The following is a 22,424-nucleotide window of genomic DNA, read 5'->3' on the forward strand; positions in this document are numbered from 1 at the left end:
TCGCGCCCCTTTCCCTGCTGCAAGGGCATCCACAGCAATCACATTTGCAATAGTACAAATCTTGATGGATTCATCCCATCCCCCCTCCTCTTTGTAAGCCCACAGCCCGCTCTAAGCCCTCTCCGTTATCTCAACCCAGCAATCCTTCCGAGGGATCAAGCTGAAAAATGCAGTCACAGTACGGTTGCTTGAAATAAATGAATGAATGAAAAAAAAAAAAAAAAACCAAAAAAACCCACCAGCTAGCAGCTCAGCCGGGAAGCAGCAGTCTTATTGTTTCAAAACCCATCTGCATCTCCACAGTATTTAAATATATTTCACACGAGCACATATACACACTTTATCCACATGCAAATAAACATATTAACAAAAGAGACAGGAGGAAAAGGGCAGGGGGTGGGGGGGAAATCTGAGATTATATTAACTTCATCCAGGCAAGTGGCTTATTTCACACAGGCTGGAAATATACACAGAAATTCAATATATTCTACATTTTACATCTCACACACAGAGCTAAAACATCCTTCAGTGCAATATCTAGTTGCTATGCCAACAACAACAAAAAAGCAATAATTAGGAGAGGAAAAAAAAAAAAAATTGCTGACCCGTTTTCAGAGGGAGAGGGGGAGCGGGGAGGTGGGGTGGGGTGCCGCTTACCAAAGATGCTGATTTGATTGTGGCAAAGCGCTCTCGGTTCCGGTAGTGGAGGGCCTGATTCTGCACTGACTGGGTAGGCCGCCCCTCAGGCCTGCGATCCCTGTGGCCCACCTCATCCCTTATAAATACATGATCCTGCAGAAATGGATAAAAACAAGGAGAAAGTCCGGCTGTGCTCTTCCCGCGGCGTCCGGTTGGGCTCTGCCCGCGGCGCCTGCCTCTCTCTCACCCCTCTGTCTGCACAAGCGCGGCGGTTGGAGAGGCATAGTTCAGCTCTCTGCTAGCCCCGGCAGCTCCCACGGTACAAAATGAATAAGCAACACATTGCAGGCTGGGGTTCGGCGCGTCAGCTGATCGCCAGCAGGATGCCTTCTCAATCCCTGCCTGCCTGGGATTTTTTTTTTTTTTTTTTTTTAAACCTTCATTATTACATATGTGAAAAAAAAAAGACGATTCAGAAGCATAAAGCGATGCAGAGCGATGGGACTCCTCGGAAACGTCGGGCTCAAGCACTGCAAGCCAGCAATCCTGTTGGAAACGTGATTTCCATGTCTAGCAAAAAAGATGCTGTTCCCTTTTAACACACGAGCAACATTCTGCCTCATTCCCTTTGCCGAGTGGCTCGTCCTCGGTCGGGTTTCTTTGTCTCCTGTTTGCTATCTGCCGTGGAGGACGAGCATCCCGCCTAGAACCACGGCAGCAGGCTGGGGAGGACCCGGAAAGCCTCCGTGACCACCCAGGGATCCTGCTTTCCAGTCATGATCCTGCACAGTTCTAGCACTTTCTCTCCACAGCCCACAAAGGATTTTTTTTTTTTTTTCCCCTTTTAAAGCAACAGCTCACAGGTTTTTTAGCACAAACGGTTCCCGCTGCTCGCTGGCTGGCAAGGCTTGGCGAGGAGCGGCTGTGCACCTGCAAAACCGCGCGGGCAAATTGTGCAAGGGAACAAAGCTCTCGCCAAGCAATAGAGGAGACACCCTAATCAGAAAGGCCAGCAAAAACCACCACCACCACAATCCCGCTCATTGAAATAGTGACTGCCAAAAGTCACGGGCTGCGCCTTTGGGATGGAGCAGGCTGTGCGCCCCAGGCGTGTCCCGCTGCCTCCTGTCCCAGCTCCCCAGCTGCGAGGGCAGCCAGCACCGGCACCTCTGCCTCGCTGCCATCTGCCACCGTCCAGTGACTCCCATCCTCACGCTCCAGCTCCTAAAAAACTTGAAGGAAAACAGAGATTCTTCCTGAATTAAACAAAGCAGCAGGTTTGGCGCTCTGGCGTGCCGGAGCAGACACCAGCGAGGTCAGAGAGCCCTACGGTGACAAACCAGCCAGCACCGAGCAGCATCTCCACCATGACACTGCTGTCCTACCGACACTTCTTTCTCACTCTGCAGACACGTGTTTCCCTCTCTGCTGTCCTCAATTTCTAGTTGCTTCCAGTCTGGTTCCATGCACATTTAGCCGCTTTCAATATCATTTTGTAAATGATTTCAAGCGAAAGCCAAACAGGTACAGAAATGCTGATATAAAGAGCCGAATGACACATGGATTTAAAGTGCTTCAAACCCAACACCTTTTCTCATAGCCATCATTTCAAGCATTTCCACTCCACACTGACCTTTCACTTGGCTTTGCACGGAGAGAGCACAACGGCCGAGACCATCACAGAACCCAGCCTGCACCGGAGACAGAACACGCCTAAAACCGTTCAAGAGGACAGTCCTCCAGAGAAGGAGTAGGACTACAGAGTGTAATAAAAAGTTGCAGTTTCGTTTTATTTTGGTCATCCTTATACCGGCCTTCCTGCTGCACTGTCTCACCAGGGGAAGGCTGGAAACTGGGAAACTGGGCTGAGCCTGGATTTTCAACTCGTGCATGTTGGTATGACAGGCAGGACTCGGACTTGCACGCTTTCCTGAGAAAGGCATGTACATACCAAAAACCCCACCTGATCAAACATTTAAAGTTTAACAGTATCACTCAGGTTAATGGGACTTCTGGCTTCACTGGAAGAATATCAATTCAAGTTTTCTGCAGCTTTGCAGCACTATTGCCTATCAAGCAGGTGTAAGAAGGGCTCTGTGACATACAGTCCGTGATACCACAGATAACCCAAAGCCGACGGGCTGGCTACTAACATCACCCTTTCATTTGGTATTTCTATTTCTAGTATGCCAGGGTGAATGTGAAACATTAAAACCAGAGAAGCAGCAAATCACTGAAAAAAAGACTTTAAAAATGGGCATCAGATTTTTCAGAATGCTCCAAAACACCACCTCAAATGACAAGTTGAAATTGTAATTACTTCTTCTATGGGAAAATTGATCTGTGGGTTACTTCCTGTTATCTAAGAGGTGGATTCTTAGAGGGCAGAATGTCATCCTGGTCTTCTTTTATGGGACTTCTGGTTACTTCAGTGCACATCAGAAGCTCACAGCAGAATCTAGCTGCCCTTCAGGAATGTGAATTCACTGCATTCTCCATTTCAGATTGAGCTGGGCAAGGAATGGGAAAATTCCTTTGCAGCCGAGCAAGCAAAAGGACCAATTTCAAGTGGACAAAGAACTCAGTGGTTGTCCTTGGCACCCCTTAATCTGGGATCTGAGGCTTGGGCATCAGGCAGGCAGCCACCACTAACTCTCAACTAAGCCCATGAAACAGTAATAGGCAAAACATTTTTCAGAAAAGCTGTCAGGCTACCAGAAATCAAATCACTTGACATGAAGAGAAGTTATACTACCACAGAGCCTGCTAGTAAACGGAGACCTGCAAGATAAATAAACCCAAGAGGAGCTGTATCTCCACCAGCCTTCCTCAGACAACGTGACTGGTGGCTACTACAGCAAACATCTACCTACAAACCCAGAAAAGAGATTTCTGCTCTTTTTATTTTATTTTTCTTCTCCCAAAAGCTTGCTAAGAGACACTGCAATCCCATCTCCTTTCAGATGTTGGCACAAATCAGGAAATTTTGTTTCAAACTTTTCCCCTCCAGGTTTGTGGAAAGCAAAGATCCAAAACTGGCACCTCAGCTCAAGTTACCGAGTAAATAAAATCTGATCAAAAGCACCCCAGAAACTCATTGGGTTTGGGTCAGGGTATCTCTCAGCCCTAAATCTGTGGTTCCAACGCTGATTGGTGTTTAAAGTAATGTCTCTTCTGTGTGTATTTCACTGTCCACCTCTTTTCTGTGTTTATAGCAGTATTTGCCTTATGAATACAACTTCAGGCAAGTTCAGATCACAACTCACATTAAACCATTCAAATCCTTCTGTTTAGGGTCTGTAATCTTCAACTTCCTACTGAAGCAATAATTTGTTCTTTCGCCTGTATTATCTGCTACGTGAGCAGTTCTCAGGTTGATCACAACAACTGGGGCTTTTGGCTGGGTGTTGGCTTTGACGCTGCTGATCATATCTACCAGGAGTCTGCAGTTACTTAAGTGATGCTAAAGAGCAAGTCTCACAAAAACAATGAAAAAACCCAAAAAGCAGGAGTGCTACGTATATTATAGATTAATAAGTAACCTAAAAAAAAATTGTTTCTGTGGAAGTTAATCTCCGGATAAATAGAAATACAGAGAAGTAATCAGAACATTTGTCCAGACACAAATTGATGCAAGCGGCTTCTGGCTGGATTTCCACACGGCTACCACTGGTGTATTGTCTGAGCATCACACAACGCGATATTCCGACTAGACTCATTCCGGGTAACACTTAATAATTACACTGATCAGATATTTTTTTGTTTTGTTTTTAGAGAAAGATATAGCTTGTTCCAAGAAATGCTCGGGGAAAAACCCCACACAAACACACTGCTGCAGCAAAACTTCCCAGGTGAACGAAATACCTGCTCAGGAGACAACTGGAACAAGCAAGCTACAGAAGCAAACAGAAAACAACTCAGTAGGTAGATTAGAGCTGGGTTTTTTCCTATAGAAAAATCGAATTTTGCCTCAGATTTTAATCACAGCAAAACTGTGCAGACATATCTGTAAATTGCATTTGATATTTAAATTTTTTTCAGTATATAACATCATAATATGGCCAAAACAACCTTCGCGCTGGCAAAGCACCAAACACAAGTGCAAAGAATTAATGAAATGCAGAGAAGGAGTCCCATCGTCTTGAGCAGCTGATTTAGAAACTAACATACACCCCAGCTGCAAACTAATCACACTGGGCCAGCCTAAAGCTCAAACATCCAAACTCACACCCCAAAAGCAACATTCACTTGCACGATGCATACCAACTAAAAACCTTCACAAACACTGTTTGCACAAGAGGATTCACTATCTGGAAAGGACCACCAGCCTCCTAGACAAATAGGAAAGGCAATTTCTGAGCCGTAGTAAGGACTTTAGTGGAATTGCAGCAAATCTCTTCCTTCTAAGAATTTAAAGAGCAAGGAAAGCAACAGTGTGCCATCGTTCATTTTAATGCATTGCACTAAATGCCTCGATCATCTACAGGGAGGTTTGAGAATCAAGAAAAGGCTTCCTGTCACCAGCCTGCTTGACATGACTCCAGAAGGTGCACAAGCAGTCATCGCTGCTGGCACATGCAAGCCAAAACTCAGGAAGTCATTACCTAAATATCCTTTACATCTCATAAAACCAACATATTTTCCAAATATGAATAATAAATCTTGGTATGTAGGAAAACACATACTCAGCTTTGCCTCAGCTGTACCTCCCGTAGAACTGCCACACCAGAGCACTCTCCATCCACAGAACTTGGCGTGGATGCTGCATATGAATCCTGGCAGGAGGGGTGGTGTGTAGAGATCAATTTAATGGGCTTGGAAAGTCACTCGAGTTGCTACAGTTATTACAGAAGTATGTTTTTATTACGGACATTGGGCAAGGATTTGTGATGATCAACTATGAACATCCCCTCTTCATCTTTTTGTTATAAACTAGATTTTAATCAGAAGATTTCCCTGACAGTTTTACTGCCCAAGTTTCATCTTCGTAAGTACTGACAATTTTAAGGTTGAAGTAAGTGATAGCAACAACTCTATACTGCAGTTGAACAAAACAATACTGTACTGGCTTTTTGTTCAGATTAAAAGTGTAACCTTTTTTTACTATTATAAAGTTATACAGAAATAAAATAATATGACATGGGAGCATTCCAAGTCCTATCCCTCTGGCATATTCATTTAGGACAAAAAAATAATATTTCTGAGAAGCCACCTGTACACACAGGGACATACACCAGCAGTGGGAGTCACCTGTGCTCTAAGCACAAGCTTAGAAGCGTGGAGCTCTACTGCTGCCCCGAAGCTCTTGCACTATGGAAGGAGTGAGGTTGTGCCTGCTTTTAAAATTTATCACAACCGCTATTCTCCATCAGGAAAAACCCAGGCATCTCTGCTGCCATGAACTAATACAGCCAGGGAAAATTAACCAGGTCAGAAGCAGGTCATTTCACTTCCCCTGTGACCACAGAACATTTTGGGGAGTTACAGCCAACTAACAGCTGTCATTAAAAAAAAAAGTTAATAAATGCTTTTACTCCATCAGCCTGTTTCTTATGCTCTGTCTTGGAGCAGCTGGTCACAGTACAGATGCTGGGAGTGTTTGATGGGGACACTGAAAGCTTCTCCCAGCCTAGTGCTGCACAGGCGATGCAGCGAGACCCTGAGGTCTGCTCCTGATTTACACCAAGTAAATGCCACTCCAGACTGGCTCTTCGCACCAAGCAGTGGTCTGAAGCACTGGAGCCTGGGAACTGTACTTCACACATGACCACAGCCTTCTTCATCCTACAAGAGCACACGACATTCTGGGGCTGTGGTCCAAAGAAATCAAAAGGCCTCCGATACTTCGAGCTTTGAGCTTTAGAAAATATCAACAGTCTCGGCAATTTTGCCATCTTGGTCACTTTTCATAGTCTGGTAGATCCAGAGGTTGCTAATTAACACACTTGTGGAATACCATAATTTTACACAACACTTAGGTTTGACCCTATGCCCACATAACAGAGACAGCTGGCTAATTATGCTCATCAGTACTTTCTTTTAGCCTTTAAAGGCTGATAAAATGCAAAACAAAAGCTTAATTTAAACTTGAACCCCAGGTTCTTTCCGTTTTGTTTGTGATCAGGCTCCAGAGTGTGACCGAACCCAGCACTCCCTACTTCTCACCTGCTAGACAAACCCCAGTTGTGCAGATCCGCTTCACCACAGTTTAGAGAAACACAGTTAAAGTACACAGACAAATTGAAATTTATCCAGAATAAGGAATGTTACCTTGAAAACAGAGTGGGATGTATGTGTATATAACCCCCGAAATGTCCTGTTCCAATTTCAGTCTTTTCACATGCATTAATATATACATAATACACACATGAAGCAGTTTTCCATTTAAAACTGCATTCCCCAGAGTAAAAGGGAATTAAAAAAAATGCACTAAATTTAAACAATATATTTCCAGACTGGAATATGTCCTGCTACACATAGTCTAAATGCACCTTACGTGTACAGGCAGCAGAAGGCAACCTTTGCCCGTTGAGAAGACACCCGCTCTGCTGCACAGAGCAGTAATCACACCCTCCTGTTAACCACTTTGTAAAGACCATCAGTGAAGATCTGGTTTTTGTGCTTCCAAAATTACCCAGAACACCTGCTTTAAGAGATCTACAGGTGATTTCTTTTACAATACTTCAGTTACAATATGCAAGAGACCCTGTTCTTCCAAACCGGACAACAAAAACTTCCCTGTGGTGCCATGCTTAAGCATTCCACCCAGCTGAGTGTGTTAATCTTAAAGGAAACAACAGCTACGCAGAAGTCTAAGAGGACGGAATTCATAGCCTCAGAAATCTTCCTGTACTTGTACTTTAGAAGTGCCACACAATTGCTGTAGAACAAAATCTTATTCTTAAAGCAAGCAGGAACTCGACTTCTTTCACAAATGCGATCTATGTCTGATGGGAGTGGCTCACATTTTGTTTTCACCAACTGTGAAGACACCGATCAGTCTAACATTATAATGTATGACTGTTGTGTAAACCAATCCCTCCAACTTCTCTTTTAATGCATACATAAATACAACTACTTAACAATGTGAAATCAAAAATTAATACACATTTCTGAAGCCTACAGAAAACGAGAAAAAGCTCCAACTGTAATCACCTGAAAATCAGTTGTGCCACTCTTCAGAGCAGTTCCCCAGGCTGGCACTTTGTACCTAACACACTTTTTTCAGAAAGATTAAAATAAAACCTTCTTTAAAGGTCCTATTGCAAATGTATTTCAGAAAGATGTAAACCCCCGAAACCTATGCAACTCATCTGCGAGTATCTGTAGATACGCAAGGCAATCTTTTGTTGAAGACAACATCTCTTGAGAGCTCCCTTTTATAAGCATTTCAATGATCAATTACACAAACACTGTATTGCAGGGGGGAAAATTGCTTACAAATATTTAGTTAGTTATAACCAGGCTTTGCTGTAACGCTACAAATGAGAAATTTGTCCTTTTCATGCTGCTGTAACATTTTAGCTCCTCTGGCAAAAAGAATACGCACACTTTGAAGCTCTTTGCAAATACAATCACACAAACAACCTACATTTTACTGCCCACTAGCAAAGGACACTACTAAGGCCAAGCCCAAACTATTTTAGTTAAACAATCCCAGGTTAGAGGCTGACTTACAGCTAGACAACTTTAGCTTGATAGCTAGCACTAAGAAAACAAAAGGCAACAAATCACAACATGCAACAAAAGAGCAGAAAAGCATCGAGTGGAACTTGACTCAAAACGTACCTCGTGGGAAGGGTCCAAAGTTCTGCACACTTCCACTGCTCATGGGGGAAATCCAAGTGCAAGCAGATTTTAATCACACACTGTGACTGGTAAACGGTTAGCTTAGCTGCCACAACCACTTGTCACCATACCACGTAACACAGCACGGACACTCAGAAGGAAACGAGGACCGATGTTACGAGCAGAGATGAAGAAGTGCACATGCGGGGCTGGGTAAGGAGGCATGCAGCAAGCCTGCGTGAACCCTGCCTGGACACTGACAGCGCTACCTTTCATGAGCCGCCTCTTTTTATTTTCAGCAGTTATTTAAATGCAGTTTAGCTTTTAAAGAAAAAAAAAAAAACAAAACACAGAACTTGATTCTGGCAAGCCCGGCACCAGGTCCTGCTCTCAGCAGATGGCTCAGCACAAGACCACACAGCACAGTGATCGTTGGGCCCTGCGCGGGTAAGCCAACGTGAGCAATAGCAGGGACCGCAGGAAGCTATGGAGAGCACCAGAGAACATACCTTCTTAGGAACAACGGAGGAAGTGGAATTAATTGTGCTCTCGTCACTATGCATCATGACCAGTTCGGGGCTGCTCTCATCCAGGACCTCCTGCATGCTGCTCACACTGCTGCTCTGACTGCCTGTGCTCACAGACATACTCGGGATGGAATGGTTGCTGCCCAGACTGTCCATCTTCCTACTCAGGTTTGATCCATGCTCACTGTCCTATAAAACAAGGGGCATCAGTTACAAATACGGCAGGAGATCACCTGCCCAGCGTGTGCCTGCAATGCCCAGAGTTTGTTTTAAAGGCTACTCTGCAGAGTTAACGGCTCTTTGCTCATTATTTTGGCAACTATGTTTGTCAAGGCTGCTTGGGTTGTGAAATATTCCCTATGGGCAGTTAGCTTTTGCCTTTTCCCCTGACATCTTCCTAAATCAGGCTTCAAGCCAGTTTTGCTACATGTCAGTAAGTCTGAGCATGACTCTTGGGTTGACTAGGAGACATCCAGGAATAATGGATGGCTGGTAGAAGGGAGTCTCATAATTAAAAGGAGCAATCTAATTTTGTATTAAAACAATGTTCCAAGTCAGAGTATGCCGCTATGCTCTTTGTGAATCAGAAAAGATGTAAGATGATGAACCAATTTGTTTATGATTGGATACCAATCACACAGCGCTTAACAGGTGTGGAGGTTTTAACCTCCGTGTCCCAAGCAGTCAAAAATGACATTTTGTCAAGCTAAAAGCCCCTTTAACTTTGTGTTTTTAGCCAAGATAAATTCTTCATTTACCTTTAAGCAGCTGACTCAGAAGAGCCTGCATTATTGCAGTGATTAAAACCATTTTAATCTACTTAGATATACATAGATAAATATTCCTCGTACAAATATCAGAAGTTAGCATCATTTTTTCTTGTTGCATACTTGTACCAGCTCAGTAAGCCCAGAATATGTCTTAATCTGGACTGATTTAGAGAATTTATGGAGTCCTTTGTAATTAACTAGTGGCACTGAAGAGGCTTGCAAGGAGTCACAGTGAGGACTGAGAACTCCGAAATAGCCTTGATTCACCAAAATAAATGGCTTGCTACTGCACCCAGGCTGTCCTGGCCTCTAAAGGGAGTTTGGGGAGTATTACACTACGAATCAATTAACTGGGTACTCATTTAGTTGGAAACCAATAGAAAGATAAAATTGTCAGACTTGATAGATTTGTATTTGATTGTGTGATTATTTTTTAAGCAATCAGCAGATCATTCTGAGCCTGTGTGAGAGCACATAAAATCCAAAATAATACTATCTTACAGAGAAAATACACACATGAGAATGAAGATATTCCCAGAATGCTTATATAAAGTTGTAGAAGAAATAACATAATGAAGCATCCCAGATGAGGAGATGGCTATGTAATTAATAAATGTATATGCACAAAGGACAGAGATGAGATTGCATATGCAACCTTAACCTCGGACTTCCTGAAATAAATACTTTCCAAATGACCTTAACTGTCCTGCAAGGGCTCTGAGGAAAGCATTAGTAATATTTTGAGTGTTAAAGATTTGTAATGCTCCTTTTCTGCCTTAGAAAGTCTCAGGTGGAAAAAGGAACTGTCTTGTGGCATTTACCAGTTGAGCAGCTTCTGTTAACCAGTTAAGTAGTAACTGAAGCACGTGCGACGTTTTCCTTTCGCTCACAAGTTAGTGATGCACACGAGCAATACAACCTCCTTTTGTGGTACACAAGCTCAGTGGTAAAATGCAGCGCCGAGCATGCTGTGCACATGCAGAGTGGGAGCTTCGTTAGAGTGTTAATTCCTGGAAATACAGTATCTTTTCCCCCTTCTTTTTAGGGGTGAGGACAGGAGGAACATAAGATACATCTTGGAGTCAACTACCATGCACTTAGCTGTTGAGCCTGGATCTGCTAAACAGTCAAGTGGGAAACCCGTTCTCCTGCGCTTTCCTACCCTGTCACTCTCCTAACAGCTTTTCGCACACAGGTAGAGAAAGTTTGATGGTCTCAGTGCAAAAATCTGATAATTGTGCCACCCCCCAACTAAGCTCGAGGTTTAAACGTTGGCTAGCTGGAGGGTTAGAACAGGAGCATGTTGCAGTTTTAATCACAGACTCTGCTGTTCTTGCTCCTTTTGTGCATCTCCTTCAAAGTGAAGGACCAAGTGCCAGTCCCCCCTTCTGTATGCTCTCCTACCTGACACCCAGGCTCACCCATTTCTTCAACCAGAACTCTAGTTCAGCTTTAAAGGAACATCTGACATACGCAAACCTCAAAACCAAGTCCCTGAATCTATGCTGACCTTGGGCATCTCACTGCATATTATCTGGCTATACTGCAGCAAAAAGGAATACAAACATCAATTTGCCTGTCAATTTTTGTTGTTGAGAACCAGTCATGGATTTATTTACCCAGTGTCCCTGCGCCAAATTGCATTAATTTCCATCTAAGCTCATCAATTGAAAAATGACTGGTTCCCTTCTCTAAGCCACAGGTAGTGTCAATCACCACACACTGATTAAGTGGGTTGTTTATTATAAGATTTAAACTGCAGATATATTTTATGTCTTAGCATCAAAGAGTTTTAAAAAATAAGTCTTAATATTTTGATTATTTGCTTTTCAGCTCACGATAGGCCAATTACTTTAAAGTTACAGCAATTTAAAAAATATTAACATTAATCAAGTGGTCTTGACTGTGCTTACAAGAAAGAAAAGCGTGGACTGTCAACAGACCCTCCCTCACACTGGCTGTGAGCCACTTCCCCCTCAGAGATACTCCCTCCAGATGAGTTTCTTCCCTAAAGCTTTCAGAAGAAAGGCCACCATTTGAAAAAAATCCAGAGTTTAAAAACTGACAAGAAATGCACATTTAACACTGAGTAAGGGCTACTATTGCTCGTTACCCTATCCTGTCTCTCCTGATCCAGATGATATTCCAACAGCAAGGACTGCATCCTCACCTAGGCTGTGCTTGTTCTGACCCCTTAAGGACAGGAACATCTCACCTGCCCTAAAATTATACCAGTGCAAATGGGGTAACAAAACAAAAGTACCTCCTCCTCTTCTTGAGACTCGGTCAGTGGGCCATTCCGAGTCTCTTGGAAAAGGATTTTCTTCATTTTCCGGTACTGAAGGTTATCCAATTCACGTACTGCATCTTTCGTCCTTTGTATGAGGTCTATTAGTACCCTTGGTGGTCGGTCTCGGCGAACAAAATCATGCTAAATTAAAGGAAATAAAACACACAGTTTCAGACGTGACACTAGGATGTTTGATGTAAAATCAGGGACATGGTGACTTTTTTTGAGACACCTGAAATGACAGTTCATATTTAATAATCAGCAATACCCATCATGAAAGACTCCAAACACACGGAGCACTGAATACGCTGGCTGTGCTCATCACTACATCAAATGACCAAACCCATCACGCTGTGCACTAGCAGTTTTGAAGCGCGGGCTGCAAAATGTTTTGTTGGGAAGTCAGAAGATCTGCTTAAGCACAGAACTCAAAGGCAGTCAAATCTCTACCCTAGATGTGTTGCCATTCCTCAGGTTCAAGAACTAACACATCCAACTGTGGCTGGAGCAACCAATCCAGGAAAGCCAGTCCTCCTGAAAACAAGAGTTTGTGCACAGAAAAACTGAAAGGAGGAGCTGATCTTTTAATGATTTGTAAATAAACATGGAAAGTATCATGCCACAGCCTTGTTTCTTGCTTTTAATTGAATTCAAACTGTTGTGCATCTGAGTTTTGCTACTGGGGACGGCCAGTCATTTCACCAGCAATTTTTCACTAGCAGTGATGGTGACTATTTTTGAATTATAGCTAAAAGTTCTAAACATCATTTCATATAGAAGCAAAAGGAATCACTTCTGCTCCTCAACGCTGATAACAACCATTTATTTCTCTGTAAACAGTAACAATCTGCAGCGTGTTTATGATTAGAAAAAGGTACCCATTCTTCTCTTATTGTAGGTCATTTTTAGACAGCAGTAATGCCTTTGGAACAATGATCCTGAACTTAAAGCCATCCTATATGTCCAGTACCTACTTGTTTACGCATGTTCTTTAACAGTGCAAATACTAATTTCACTGGAAAGACTATCTGCTTCATGTTCAAGCGCTACTCAAATATTAGAACACAACCACATGGAGACCACAGGGCAGATGCACAAAAGCAAAAACCAAACCCAAAGGCTCTTGCAAACTGAGAACACAATTCTGACTGCTTCCTTGCATTATCTAATTGTCTAAATTACATATGAAAAAAAATAAATGTATGTACCCCTCTGCTAGGTACAGTGCAATACTAAGAAATGATGTCTGAGAGGACTTCATTTGTACACTTTCTCAAAATTGGGAAAAAAAAACAACCAACAAACCCCAGACTGAAAAGGAGGAAGAGGTTAGTCTAAAGGCAGACAGCAAGTTGGCTGGAAGAGTGACTGACAGAACTCAAGTCTCCTGGGAATGTTGTGCAAGCTCAGAAAAATAGGGGATAAGTTTTAAAACAAATTTTATAATTGCTTTTATTTTAAAAAGTGAAAAATATTAGTGAGGTTTTGGTTGTTTGTTGTTTTGTTTCTTTTTTCAAATTTCAACTCTATTTTAATATCACTACAGTCATTGAGCTATTTTCATCTGGGATAGTGAATGGAAACTGAAATCATTCTCAAAAGTTAAAATTCAGTTCCCCTTAAGAAAACATGGCCACAAAAACTTGCCCTATCCGTGTTTACTGTACACAAGTGAAAAACCCTGAAAAGACAAAAAATCTTCAATATTATAACCTAACAAGCTTTAGGGAGAGCTACTGCAGGAGGGAACATCTAGGGTCGTGTTCTGAAAGTCTAAAACCAAATAAAAAGACTGAATATCCATGACTTACGAATAGATCTCAGCTCCAATTGTGTGCACAGCCTCCAAGCTAAGGTACTCATGAAATCGTATCCTTCAATGAACTTGCACTATTCCTAGAGAGCAGGAAGGCTGCCAATCCACATGAATGAATCATTCGGAAACCCACAACATAAACCTATTAGCTGGGCAAAGGGTTGTCAGGGTGCTGCAAGCAGAACCAGAGAACAAAACGCTGGTTACGTGCCACAGCACAAATGTATCACCGGAAAAAAATACACCGGGCGCCAAAGAGAGTACAAAAAAGCTCGTGCATCAGCCTTCACCTGGAGAGTGAAGGCATGAGAGTTAAATATTCTGTATGGTCCAGGCTTAAAGCAAGGACAGGAGTGAGCGCGAAGCTTGCTGTTCAGTAGAGAGCGCAGGGTTTCGATTTCTCTCTTCAAGAACCAAGAGGCTCAGAAATATCCATGAAAATGCATTTTACTGAGCTGAAAGAGCAACAAGAGAATCCATAAAACAAAGGCTGAATGGTAGCCTTAGAACAAAAATCAGCATGAAAAGGTTGTCAGGTAGACACAGAGCAGCAATCTAACCTACTGTGGAAATTAAGCAAAACGCTCAACGGAGCTAGCAATTCCTGCGCTCAAATGTTTAAGGAAAAATTGAGTCCTGTTTACCTGGTGTGGAAGAGTAGCATGCCATGCAATTCTCACCAGCAGCTATGTACAGCAACCAGAGGAATAGCAGGGCCACTAATCAATTTTAAAGAAAGGAAATACTTAAAATTAAAAAAAAAAAAAGCCTAATGGAGAAGGGGCTGGACAGGATTTCATACATCCCTGCTTTCTAAGGGAAGACTGCTTCTGAATTTCCCAAACACAAAGCCCTTGGAGTTCTAAGCAGTTCCTATACTTCTCAGGTGAAACAAGAGCTGAACTGAGATCAGGCAGAAAGATCATGAAAAGATACATACTCCAAAGGTATGAACAGATGAAGAATTAATCATGCTCACATTAGCATTACCAGAGAAAAAAAGGTCCGGATAACCTTCCTGAAGTTCACCTGTGTCTGCCAAAAAAAGACAAGCCAGGACAGTTCAAAGCACCCCATGCAGAACAACCCTGCTCTGGCCAGGAGATAAACAAAGGTCATCCAGTCTCTTTCCATCAGGAATACGCACGTTCCTTTAAATAATCAGCCACTATCTGTAAATCTTTATTAAGAGCTCAATCCTCTGATCATGTGGAATATAATTCTCAGAGTACTACCAGCTCTGCAAAAGATCTGCTATTGCCTATGCGTCTTATGAAGACTGGCTAAGTCTAGATTTTGAGTAGCAATTAAAATGGCTTTTTTATCATCAAAAAAATCAATTAAAAAAATGATTTTCTATCACTTTCACAAGAGACAGCTTGTAGCAAATTACAAGCTTTAAGTCTTTCTGAAATTGCACATAAGCTTAGTAGCAAGTATTGCCTGTTATACAACAGAAAAAATAACATTTTTCCTTACTGGAGAAGGTAAGCATTAAAAACAAAATAAAATTTAAAAAAAAAAGAGTATCAGCAAGCTGATGTTACAGTACTTTACACAGAACTGCATAACAGCTCCAAAAAGGTCTTCACTTTCACACAAGCTGGATGGAGTTAGAGTTTCCTCACTGGCTTTATCCCCATTTGGAGTGCAAACAGGCTTGCCTCTGGTTTCCTCCCTCATTTCTGTCTGCTCTTTCAGAAACCATAGGGTGCAGCCTGGCCACAACCCAGGGCATCCTACTGACAGCACAGTATAGCAGGGAGGCTGGTGAAAACTCCATCTTCATCAAAGCCACAGGAAACACGCTCCCAAGTCCTACCTACACAGAAAACTATGGGTTGGAATTCGCTTCCGCAGCACAGATTTAACCAACCCAGCTCCGGATTTGTTTGTCCTTGATAATACTTTCAGTTAAAGTATGTACAGCATTGTCTAGGAAAAAAAAATATTTAAAATAAAAATAAAGATTAAACCCTTCTACCAACCTCCTGCTAACAGGTCCTTCCTTCAGCTAAAAGCCTGTTACTCACACTACTATCCCATGAGGCTTGCAAGTTCTCTAACACAAATGTCCTGGGGTGTAGGAGGAGCAGGGTGCTGGGCTGCGCCCCCAACTCACTCCTCACTCAACAGCAGAACTGTTTTACCACACAGCCCGCCTCCACTTTTCTGCAGTGGTTCAACTCTTGAGCATCATGTTATAAGAACTGTGACTGACCTAACAGGCAACGTCAGGAAAAAGTTCAACAGAGTAAAATACTCCATCCCAAAATACTCTGCAGAAGACCCCAAAACTCTATTGATTCAGACGAGAGCAAAACCAACAATTTTTTTTTTCAAAGGGAAAATATTTGTTTACCATCTTTAGAATTGATTTGGCAGACAAACAGATTTTTCCCAAATTTCTGGAAAAGATTTGAAAAATTACCCGTAACAGATCTGTTGATGATGGTCTTTCCTGAGGTATTTTCTGTAAGCAGTAATCAACGAATCCCCTAAAAGAGTCTGACCTGTAAATAAAAAAAAAAGTTCTAAATTAAAAAGAAGCTTAGGATCCGGACTACATGCAAACTTATTAGTGCAAAGCAAAAGAAAAACTTTGACTAATTTGTTCTTAAGTTCAAGGGCAGAGAAATTAACTGGATTTTTCTGAATTGTAAGTTAACCCCACCAGTTCTTTCAACAGTTAAAGACTGCTGAAACAAATATGGACATACAATGATCCCCAACCACACAATGAAAACCGAGCAAGAACTATGTGTACTAGTCACTACTTTCAATTTTACTTCAACCTTTACCTTGAAGTAAGGTGCCATTGAACTCGAAAGCAGCACAAGAAGCACCTTACTTACCCCTGTGTTCTCAGAGCCACAAACAGGTTGACTATAAACAAACTGCCTGCAATCAAGAATACTGATTCTTGTGCTGTCTTGACAAGCTGTCTCTACTCTGCACTGCAAATTCTGCCCAGAAGAACACGGCTAACAGCGTGCAGATATGAGAACAAGTTCTTTGAATCTTGAAAAATGGACAAAGCAGAGACAATGAAACAAGGAAACTGGAGTGTTTTGATAAAATGATCAGCAATGAAACAACTATGCTACTAACGCCTAGCACTGTAACTGGGGAAACTCCATGCCCCTCCAGGGTTGGTTTCAAGCCCTCTGCAGCATCTGCCAAGCATCTCTCATTCCACTCTTGGGTACAGAGAACAGGAAACGGGGTAACCCCTCTGCTCCCATGAAATAACAAAGCATTCTTGTATCAAAGCTCAGATTCTGGAACAAGCCTGTAGCATGGGGAGTGTTTACTTGCCACAGAGCTCTGATGACTTTTGAAGCCACTCACTGAAAAAAAAGAATAAATCTAATTACCTCTATATTCCGTGTACCTCTCCCCTTCCTTTCTCCACATTTCAGCTGCACTACAATGCTAACAATTCTTCTGTCAGGGATCTTTTGCAGCTGGAAACTTTGCTGAGCTATAACTGGCTTAATGCGTCCAAGAATATTTTAATTCCTACAGCATCTACAGCCCCACAATTAACACCTCCATGCATTTAGATTGTAGCACAGCCAAAGTGGCAGAAGGTCAAAATGGAGCCTGCCTACATAGGAGCATTATTTGAGAGCACAGTCAAGTCACTACACTGCAACACACACTTTTCTTGTCAGACTTTAACCATGCAGAGAGTGTCGCAGAGTGTTTTCAGGGAAACAAAAAGAAAAAAGTCTTGTAATAGGTCTCTTACCATTCATTTGACTGTAATGTAGGGGAGTCATTCTGGGCTATGTGATATAAGGCACTCATTGCATTCATGTTGAAAAGTGGAGGCTTCCTTTCAGCTAGAAAGAGAAGAGAAAGGTGTGATAAAGCAGTCTGGAAAGAAAAGGAGAAAGATATGGAAGTATGAGCAGGGTATCACTGCTAAATCAATAGCTCATTACTGTCGTCATCACATTTAAGCTAATTGTTTTAATATTCTAGGTTACACTAGGACAACCACTCAAGGAAAGCTGCTATTCACCTGGAGAGGGGATGATGAATTCCAAAGAGAACAGGATGCAAATTGTAAGGAAAAGCTTCCAGTAAATTTTATCTTAACTACAACCTTTCACACCTGACCTGCCACAGTAGAATCAGCAGGGCTGGGGAATTTACCCATCAATCCCTACGGATCTTAGGTGCACTGCTGTAGCACCTGTATAAAGGGAAAAGAGGGGCTGCCCGTTTCATTTGTCACTGCCGGTCACCTTCAAATTCACTTCCCAGATGTGTCAGGAACTGCCCCTAACTGAAGTTCTCCCTAGTCCTTGCACCGAGAGGACACCTACCTACCGGGCCCTGACCTTCCAGGAGTGCAGCAGATCTCACAGAAACTGAGAAAGGCTGGTTTTCACCGAGGTCAGTCATGCCAATCAGCCAATGATGCCAGGATTTTTAATTTCATGTCAGGTCAGAGCAATCACTTGTCCTTGACATGCAGCATGCATGCAAGCCACCACATTTTCTCTTCTTTAAACACTACTTACTTTTAGCTACACAAGCAATTAAGACATCAGCATTCAAAGAAAGCCAAGTGGTGTTCAACAAGAGATTTCCTCCCACTGCTACCTGACCCCATGTTCAGATACACAATCATGCAAAGGCAAAGCTCAAAGTTTAAAAAAAAAGAGTTTAATACTTCTCAAAAGGGTAATACTAAAAAAAAAAAAGCAAACCCACCAACTGTGTAAAATGGTTTTGAGATTGACTGAAAAGCTGCACAGAAATTCTAGTATCAAGACTCAGTGCCTACGTAGGGTAGGATAGTATCTGTTCTACCACTGATTCACTCCTCGAGAGGTCTTAACTAGTTTAAACTCCACACGCACACAAAAAAAAATGTCAGTGGCCATGTGGAAGAACAGAAGTCTAGAACCTCTGATTTTTGTGTTCTTTACATCAAAATATACGATCTGCTATGTCAGCAAAGCATTAGCACTGGCACATGAAATACAACACTGGAAGTAACAAGTCATTTACACCATTACTGTCTCCATATCGGGGTCAACATTTCTTCCCATTCTGTACATCCTCCTCGTTGTTATCTCATATATATTTCTGCTGATTAAGCATTTACAAATAACATTTTCAGTGAACTTGCCCTCACAACAAATTCTTGATGTACTGCTGCTAGGTAAGTATAATCCATAGCAAGAGTAACTCTGAAAATAATCTACTCAGCACATGCAATGTCAATATTCAAACTTAACGTGCACACCTCTGCTCTGGATACCTGCTATCACATCTACATCTGCTTCAGGTTGTGTGGATGCATATCATTTGCCCTTTGCAGTGCAAACCCTTTTCTTCTCATGTAAAGAACCCGTCCATGCTTGATTCATGTCACAAACTTTCATCTGAGATTGAAGATTTTTGTTTCAGAGAGTGGGGAAGTAAGAAGAATTGAAATTAAATGTAGGTCCCTTCCGACACACAATTCTTAAGACACCAGTTCTCTTGACATAACAGCTGGAACAACTTTCTTAAAACCCAGCTTGAAAAATGCAGCCTAGAGACCATAGCTTCTTCTCATACAAGACTAGAATCCTCTAGTTATTACAGGAGTAACTGAGCACACCAGATTCATGTTAAAGCACAGCAGCATTAGTGGCTTGCTCTTGATTTACCAGTGAGTGATTTAACTCAACCATCAGTGCTTTCCAAGTCAGGATTTTTAAAGAAAAAGAAAAAAAAAAAAAAAACAAACCACAAAACCCCAAATTTATGAGGAATAAGAATCCTCCATTTTTTTCAGGACTTCCTAATAAATATTGCAGACAGTTAATTATTCATCTCAGCTGCCAAGTATTTACTCACCTAACTCAATACACGTGATCCCAAGAGACCAGACATCCACCTTTCCATCATACTGTCCCTCGTCCATAGCAAGAATCACCTCTGGTGCCATCCTACCAACCACAGTGCAAAACATGCGGGTTAGGGGATACAAATCGTGACTCCCAGCACACAGCTTCAAATGAGATGGCTTCATTATCTTCAGCAGCACAGCGGACCAGAACTTAAAAGAGCTAGCATGGAGCCGAGTGAAGCCATGCTGAAATGAAACAATGCTTGCCTGCACTAGCAACTCTTCTAAGAGGCGGTTTAAGAAAGGAAAGTAAGAGGCCAACCTGATTGATCATCTTGCTGCTAGCGCAACGTGCTGGCCCGTGGGAGACCCACGCCCATCTCAAAGGCATTGTACCTGCAGGCAGACAGCAAGGGCTGGGAGAGGCCGAAGGGCAGCACCTTCACTCTCACCAGAGATGGTAGCTTTTCCTTGGCACACCAGGAGAGTTTTCCAGCAGATATATGCAGCCTGTGAGTGCAGCTATGAAAGGAACAGGGAAACCCGGAACAGTGGGGACATACGGTGATTCAGGATAAAGGGATGAGTGGGGGGAAAAAGGAGCAGTGGGCCCAGCCTGCAAAAATTCAGCCTCTTAACTTTTGTTCTTCAAAGATGAAGCAGGCTTCCTGCCAAATGGACTTGATCAGAGGTTGAGCGATAGGTGACCTCCCATCAATGCCTGAGGCATCTGCCACAAAATAAGTGGAGCATAAAGCTATGCTGGTCAACTATGTTAGGAATGCCAAGCAATGCAAGTGACCCTTAAGCAAGTTTCTTCAAAACAGAATTCAAGTAGCTGTGTGACTTCCAGTCTGCATGGCCAGATTAGCAGGATTCCCCTTCTCCATGTGATTGTCTTCGTTCCATTACCTATAGCAAGTGTTCACAATTTTTAAGCCAATGCCATTACAACAGTCACAACATTAACTGGTGCCATCTCCAAATGCTGCACAGCCTACCTCTACTCATGGGCTCTGAGAAAGAACACGTTTCCTGAAGAACTGGCCACAGGGTTTTTAAGAAAACTGCTTGGTTAATAAAGTTTAAATGCCAGGCATTATTTTCAGATTGTGAAACACTGGGAACGGAAGAGAGCAGTGTTATTAAAGGACTGAAGTACTGCAGCTTTACTCACCAGTAAGGCGTTCCCACAAAAGAATTGGCAGGGGAGACTATAGATGCAGACCCAAAGTCAGCTAGTTTCACTTGACCTGGTTCTGTTAGAAGAATATTTCCAGCTTTAATATCCCTTAAAAAGAACAAAAGAGAAGTATAATTCCAGTTACAGTAGAAGAACTTTCAAAAAGTGGCAAACAGACAGAAGTCCACTAACTTTTTCCTCAATTAAACATTCTTAAAACCTGAGATTATTTAGAAATCTACTATTATGGAAAGGTTTTTTTTGGGAATAGAAACCTGCCTGCACCCAGAAAGGGCAGGGGGTGAGGGAAGAGAAGAGATGTGCCATGGTTGAGGCCCCAAACTGAGATTCAGGAGAGAATGTATCCTAATACCCAGCTGTGACACCTTAAATGACACCATATACGTTACTTTCATCTTCCAAATGCCCTAGGCTCCCTTATCTTATCCTTTGTACAACTCGCAGATAATTCATACATTTAGGAGATTATAAATAATGAAGCTACTGCAATACAAAAGGTATAAGATACATTCAACACCTTTGGCATCATAAATGTCTAAATTCCAGTAGTAAGTGGATTAATTTCAAGTTAACTGCCCGTGAAATGCTGAGAAAATTTAACTCAATGTGCATACCTTCCAAGAGCCCTGGCAATGACCCTATCCAAAGTTCGGTTGAACTCACCTAAGCACCATTTACACCTAGGATTTCTGCAGACTTGCCTGTTATACCTGGAATATTTTTTTCTTCCACCCATCTGATATAAAAGAAGGAGGATTGCTTTAAGAAATTCAGGTCTACTTACACATTGCCAGCTGAAAATCACAATACAGTGGAAGTTCCTTAAAACCCTGACACAGCACTTCAGTAAAAAAAGGGGAAATTGCACACTAGGTATGTCAGAGATTCCTTTACAAGGCAGCACCTCAGCTATTTGCTTTTGCAAAAGCAGACTCTCAACACAAATGGATCCTTGTCGGCCAGGCTTTATATACTATGCAGTCTGGAATGTCTCTGCCATCTTTTAAAAAAATATCATATATCTTTATATTAAAAAAATGCATCAAGAAAAGGACCAGCCTTTCTTATCTGGTGTCCATCTATAAGTCCTTAAACATCAAAACAGCTTATCAGTAGTAGCAGACCTCCAGCTAATTAGGTAAATGAGAGGAGAAGCAAAGCTATCTTGTTTTCGCTGCAGAGGAACAGCACACACTGAATTATCATACAACAGGTCAAGCATAATGATTTGTGCATCAAATACCAATCCAGCATCCCTGCAGACCCAGAGAACAGGCAAGCTGAAAGACCCCTTGAAATGAGCATGACACAAACACTGGTGAGGTGTCTTTGTCTCCAAAGGGTAGGCACAGGTGGGACAAAGTGAGCCAAAGAGACAGGAATTCACCTGCAGGACTTCAGCAGCAGAGCTGGAGCCAGACCCCCTGTTCCCCCATTCCCAGGACAGCACTGCTTCAAAACCAGTATTGTGGAATATTTGACACATGTGCTACTCAGAAACACGTCCTGACATGTCATCATGTTTTGGGTCTG

At 42.3% G+C, this 22,424-nt stretch overlaps 1 protein-coding gene across 2 annotated transcripts in view; it reads right to left on the reverse strand.

The window, feature by feature from the left end:
- TAOK3 (TAO kinase 3) overlaps positions 1-22,424 on the reverse strand; it is a 45,747-nt gene that overhangs the window by 14,897 nt on the left and 8,426 nt on the right. The window contains exons 6-14 of one of the 2 annotated variants that reach the window (XM_010072389.1): positions 20,865-20,978; positions 19,696-19,787; positions 17,585-17,678; positions 16,262-16,343; positions 11,988-12,155; positions 8,937-9,143; positions 4,028-4,032; positions 3,738-3,765; positions 658-759 (exon numbers count right to left, since the gene is read on the reverse strand). In XM_010072389.1, the coding sequence (XP_010070691.1) occupies positions 658-759; positions 3,738-3,765; positions 4,028-4,032; positions 8,937-9,143; positions 11,988-12,155; positions 16,262-16,343; positions 17,585-17,678; positions 19,696-19,787; positions 20,865-20,978 (892 nt within the window). Of the gene's footprint in view, positions 1-657; positions 793-3,737; positions 3,766-4,027; positions 4,033-8,936; positions 9,144-11,987; positions 12,156-16,261; positions 16,344-17,584; positions 17,679-19,695; positions 19,788-20,864; positions 20,979-22,424 lie in introns of both variants that reach the window. The other variant, XM_010072388.1, reaches the window with a different exon arrangement.

This window comes from Pterocles gutturalis, unplaced genomic scaffold (genome assembly GCF_000699245.1).
Source record: "Pterocles gutturalis isolate BGI_N339 unplaced genomic scaffold, ASM69924v1 scaffold7122, whole genome shotgun sequence".
Classification (NCBI taxonomy): Eukaryota; Metazoa; Chordata; class Aves; order Pterocliformes; family Pteroclidae; genus Pterocles; species Pterocles gutturalis.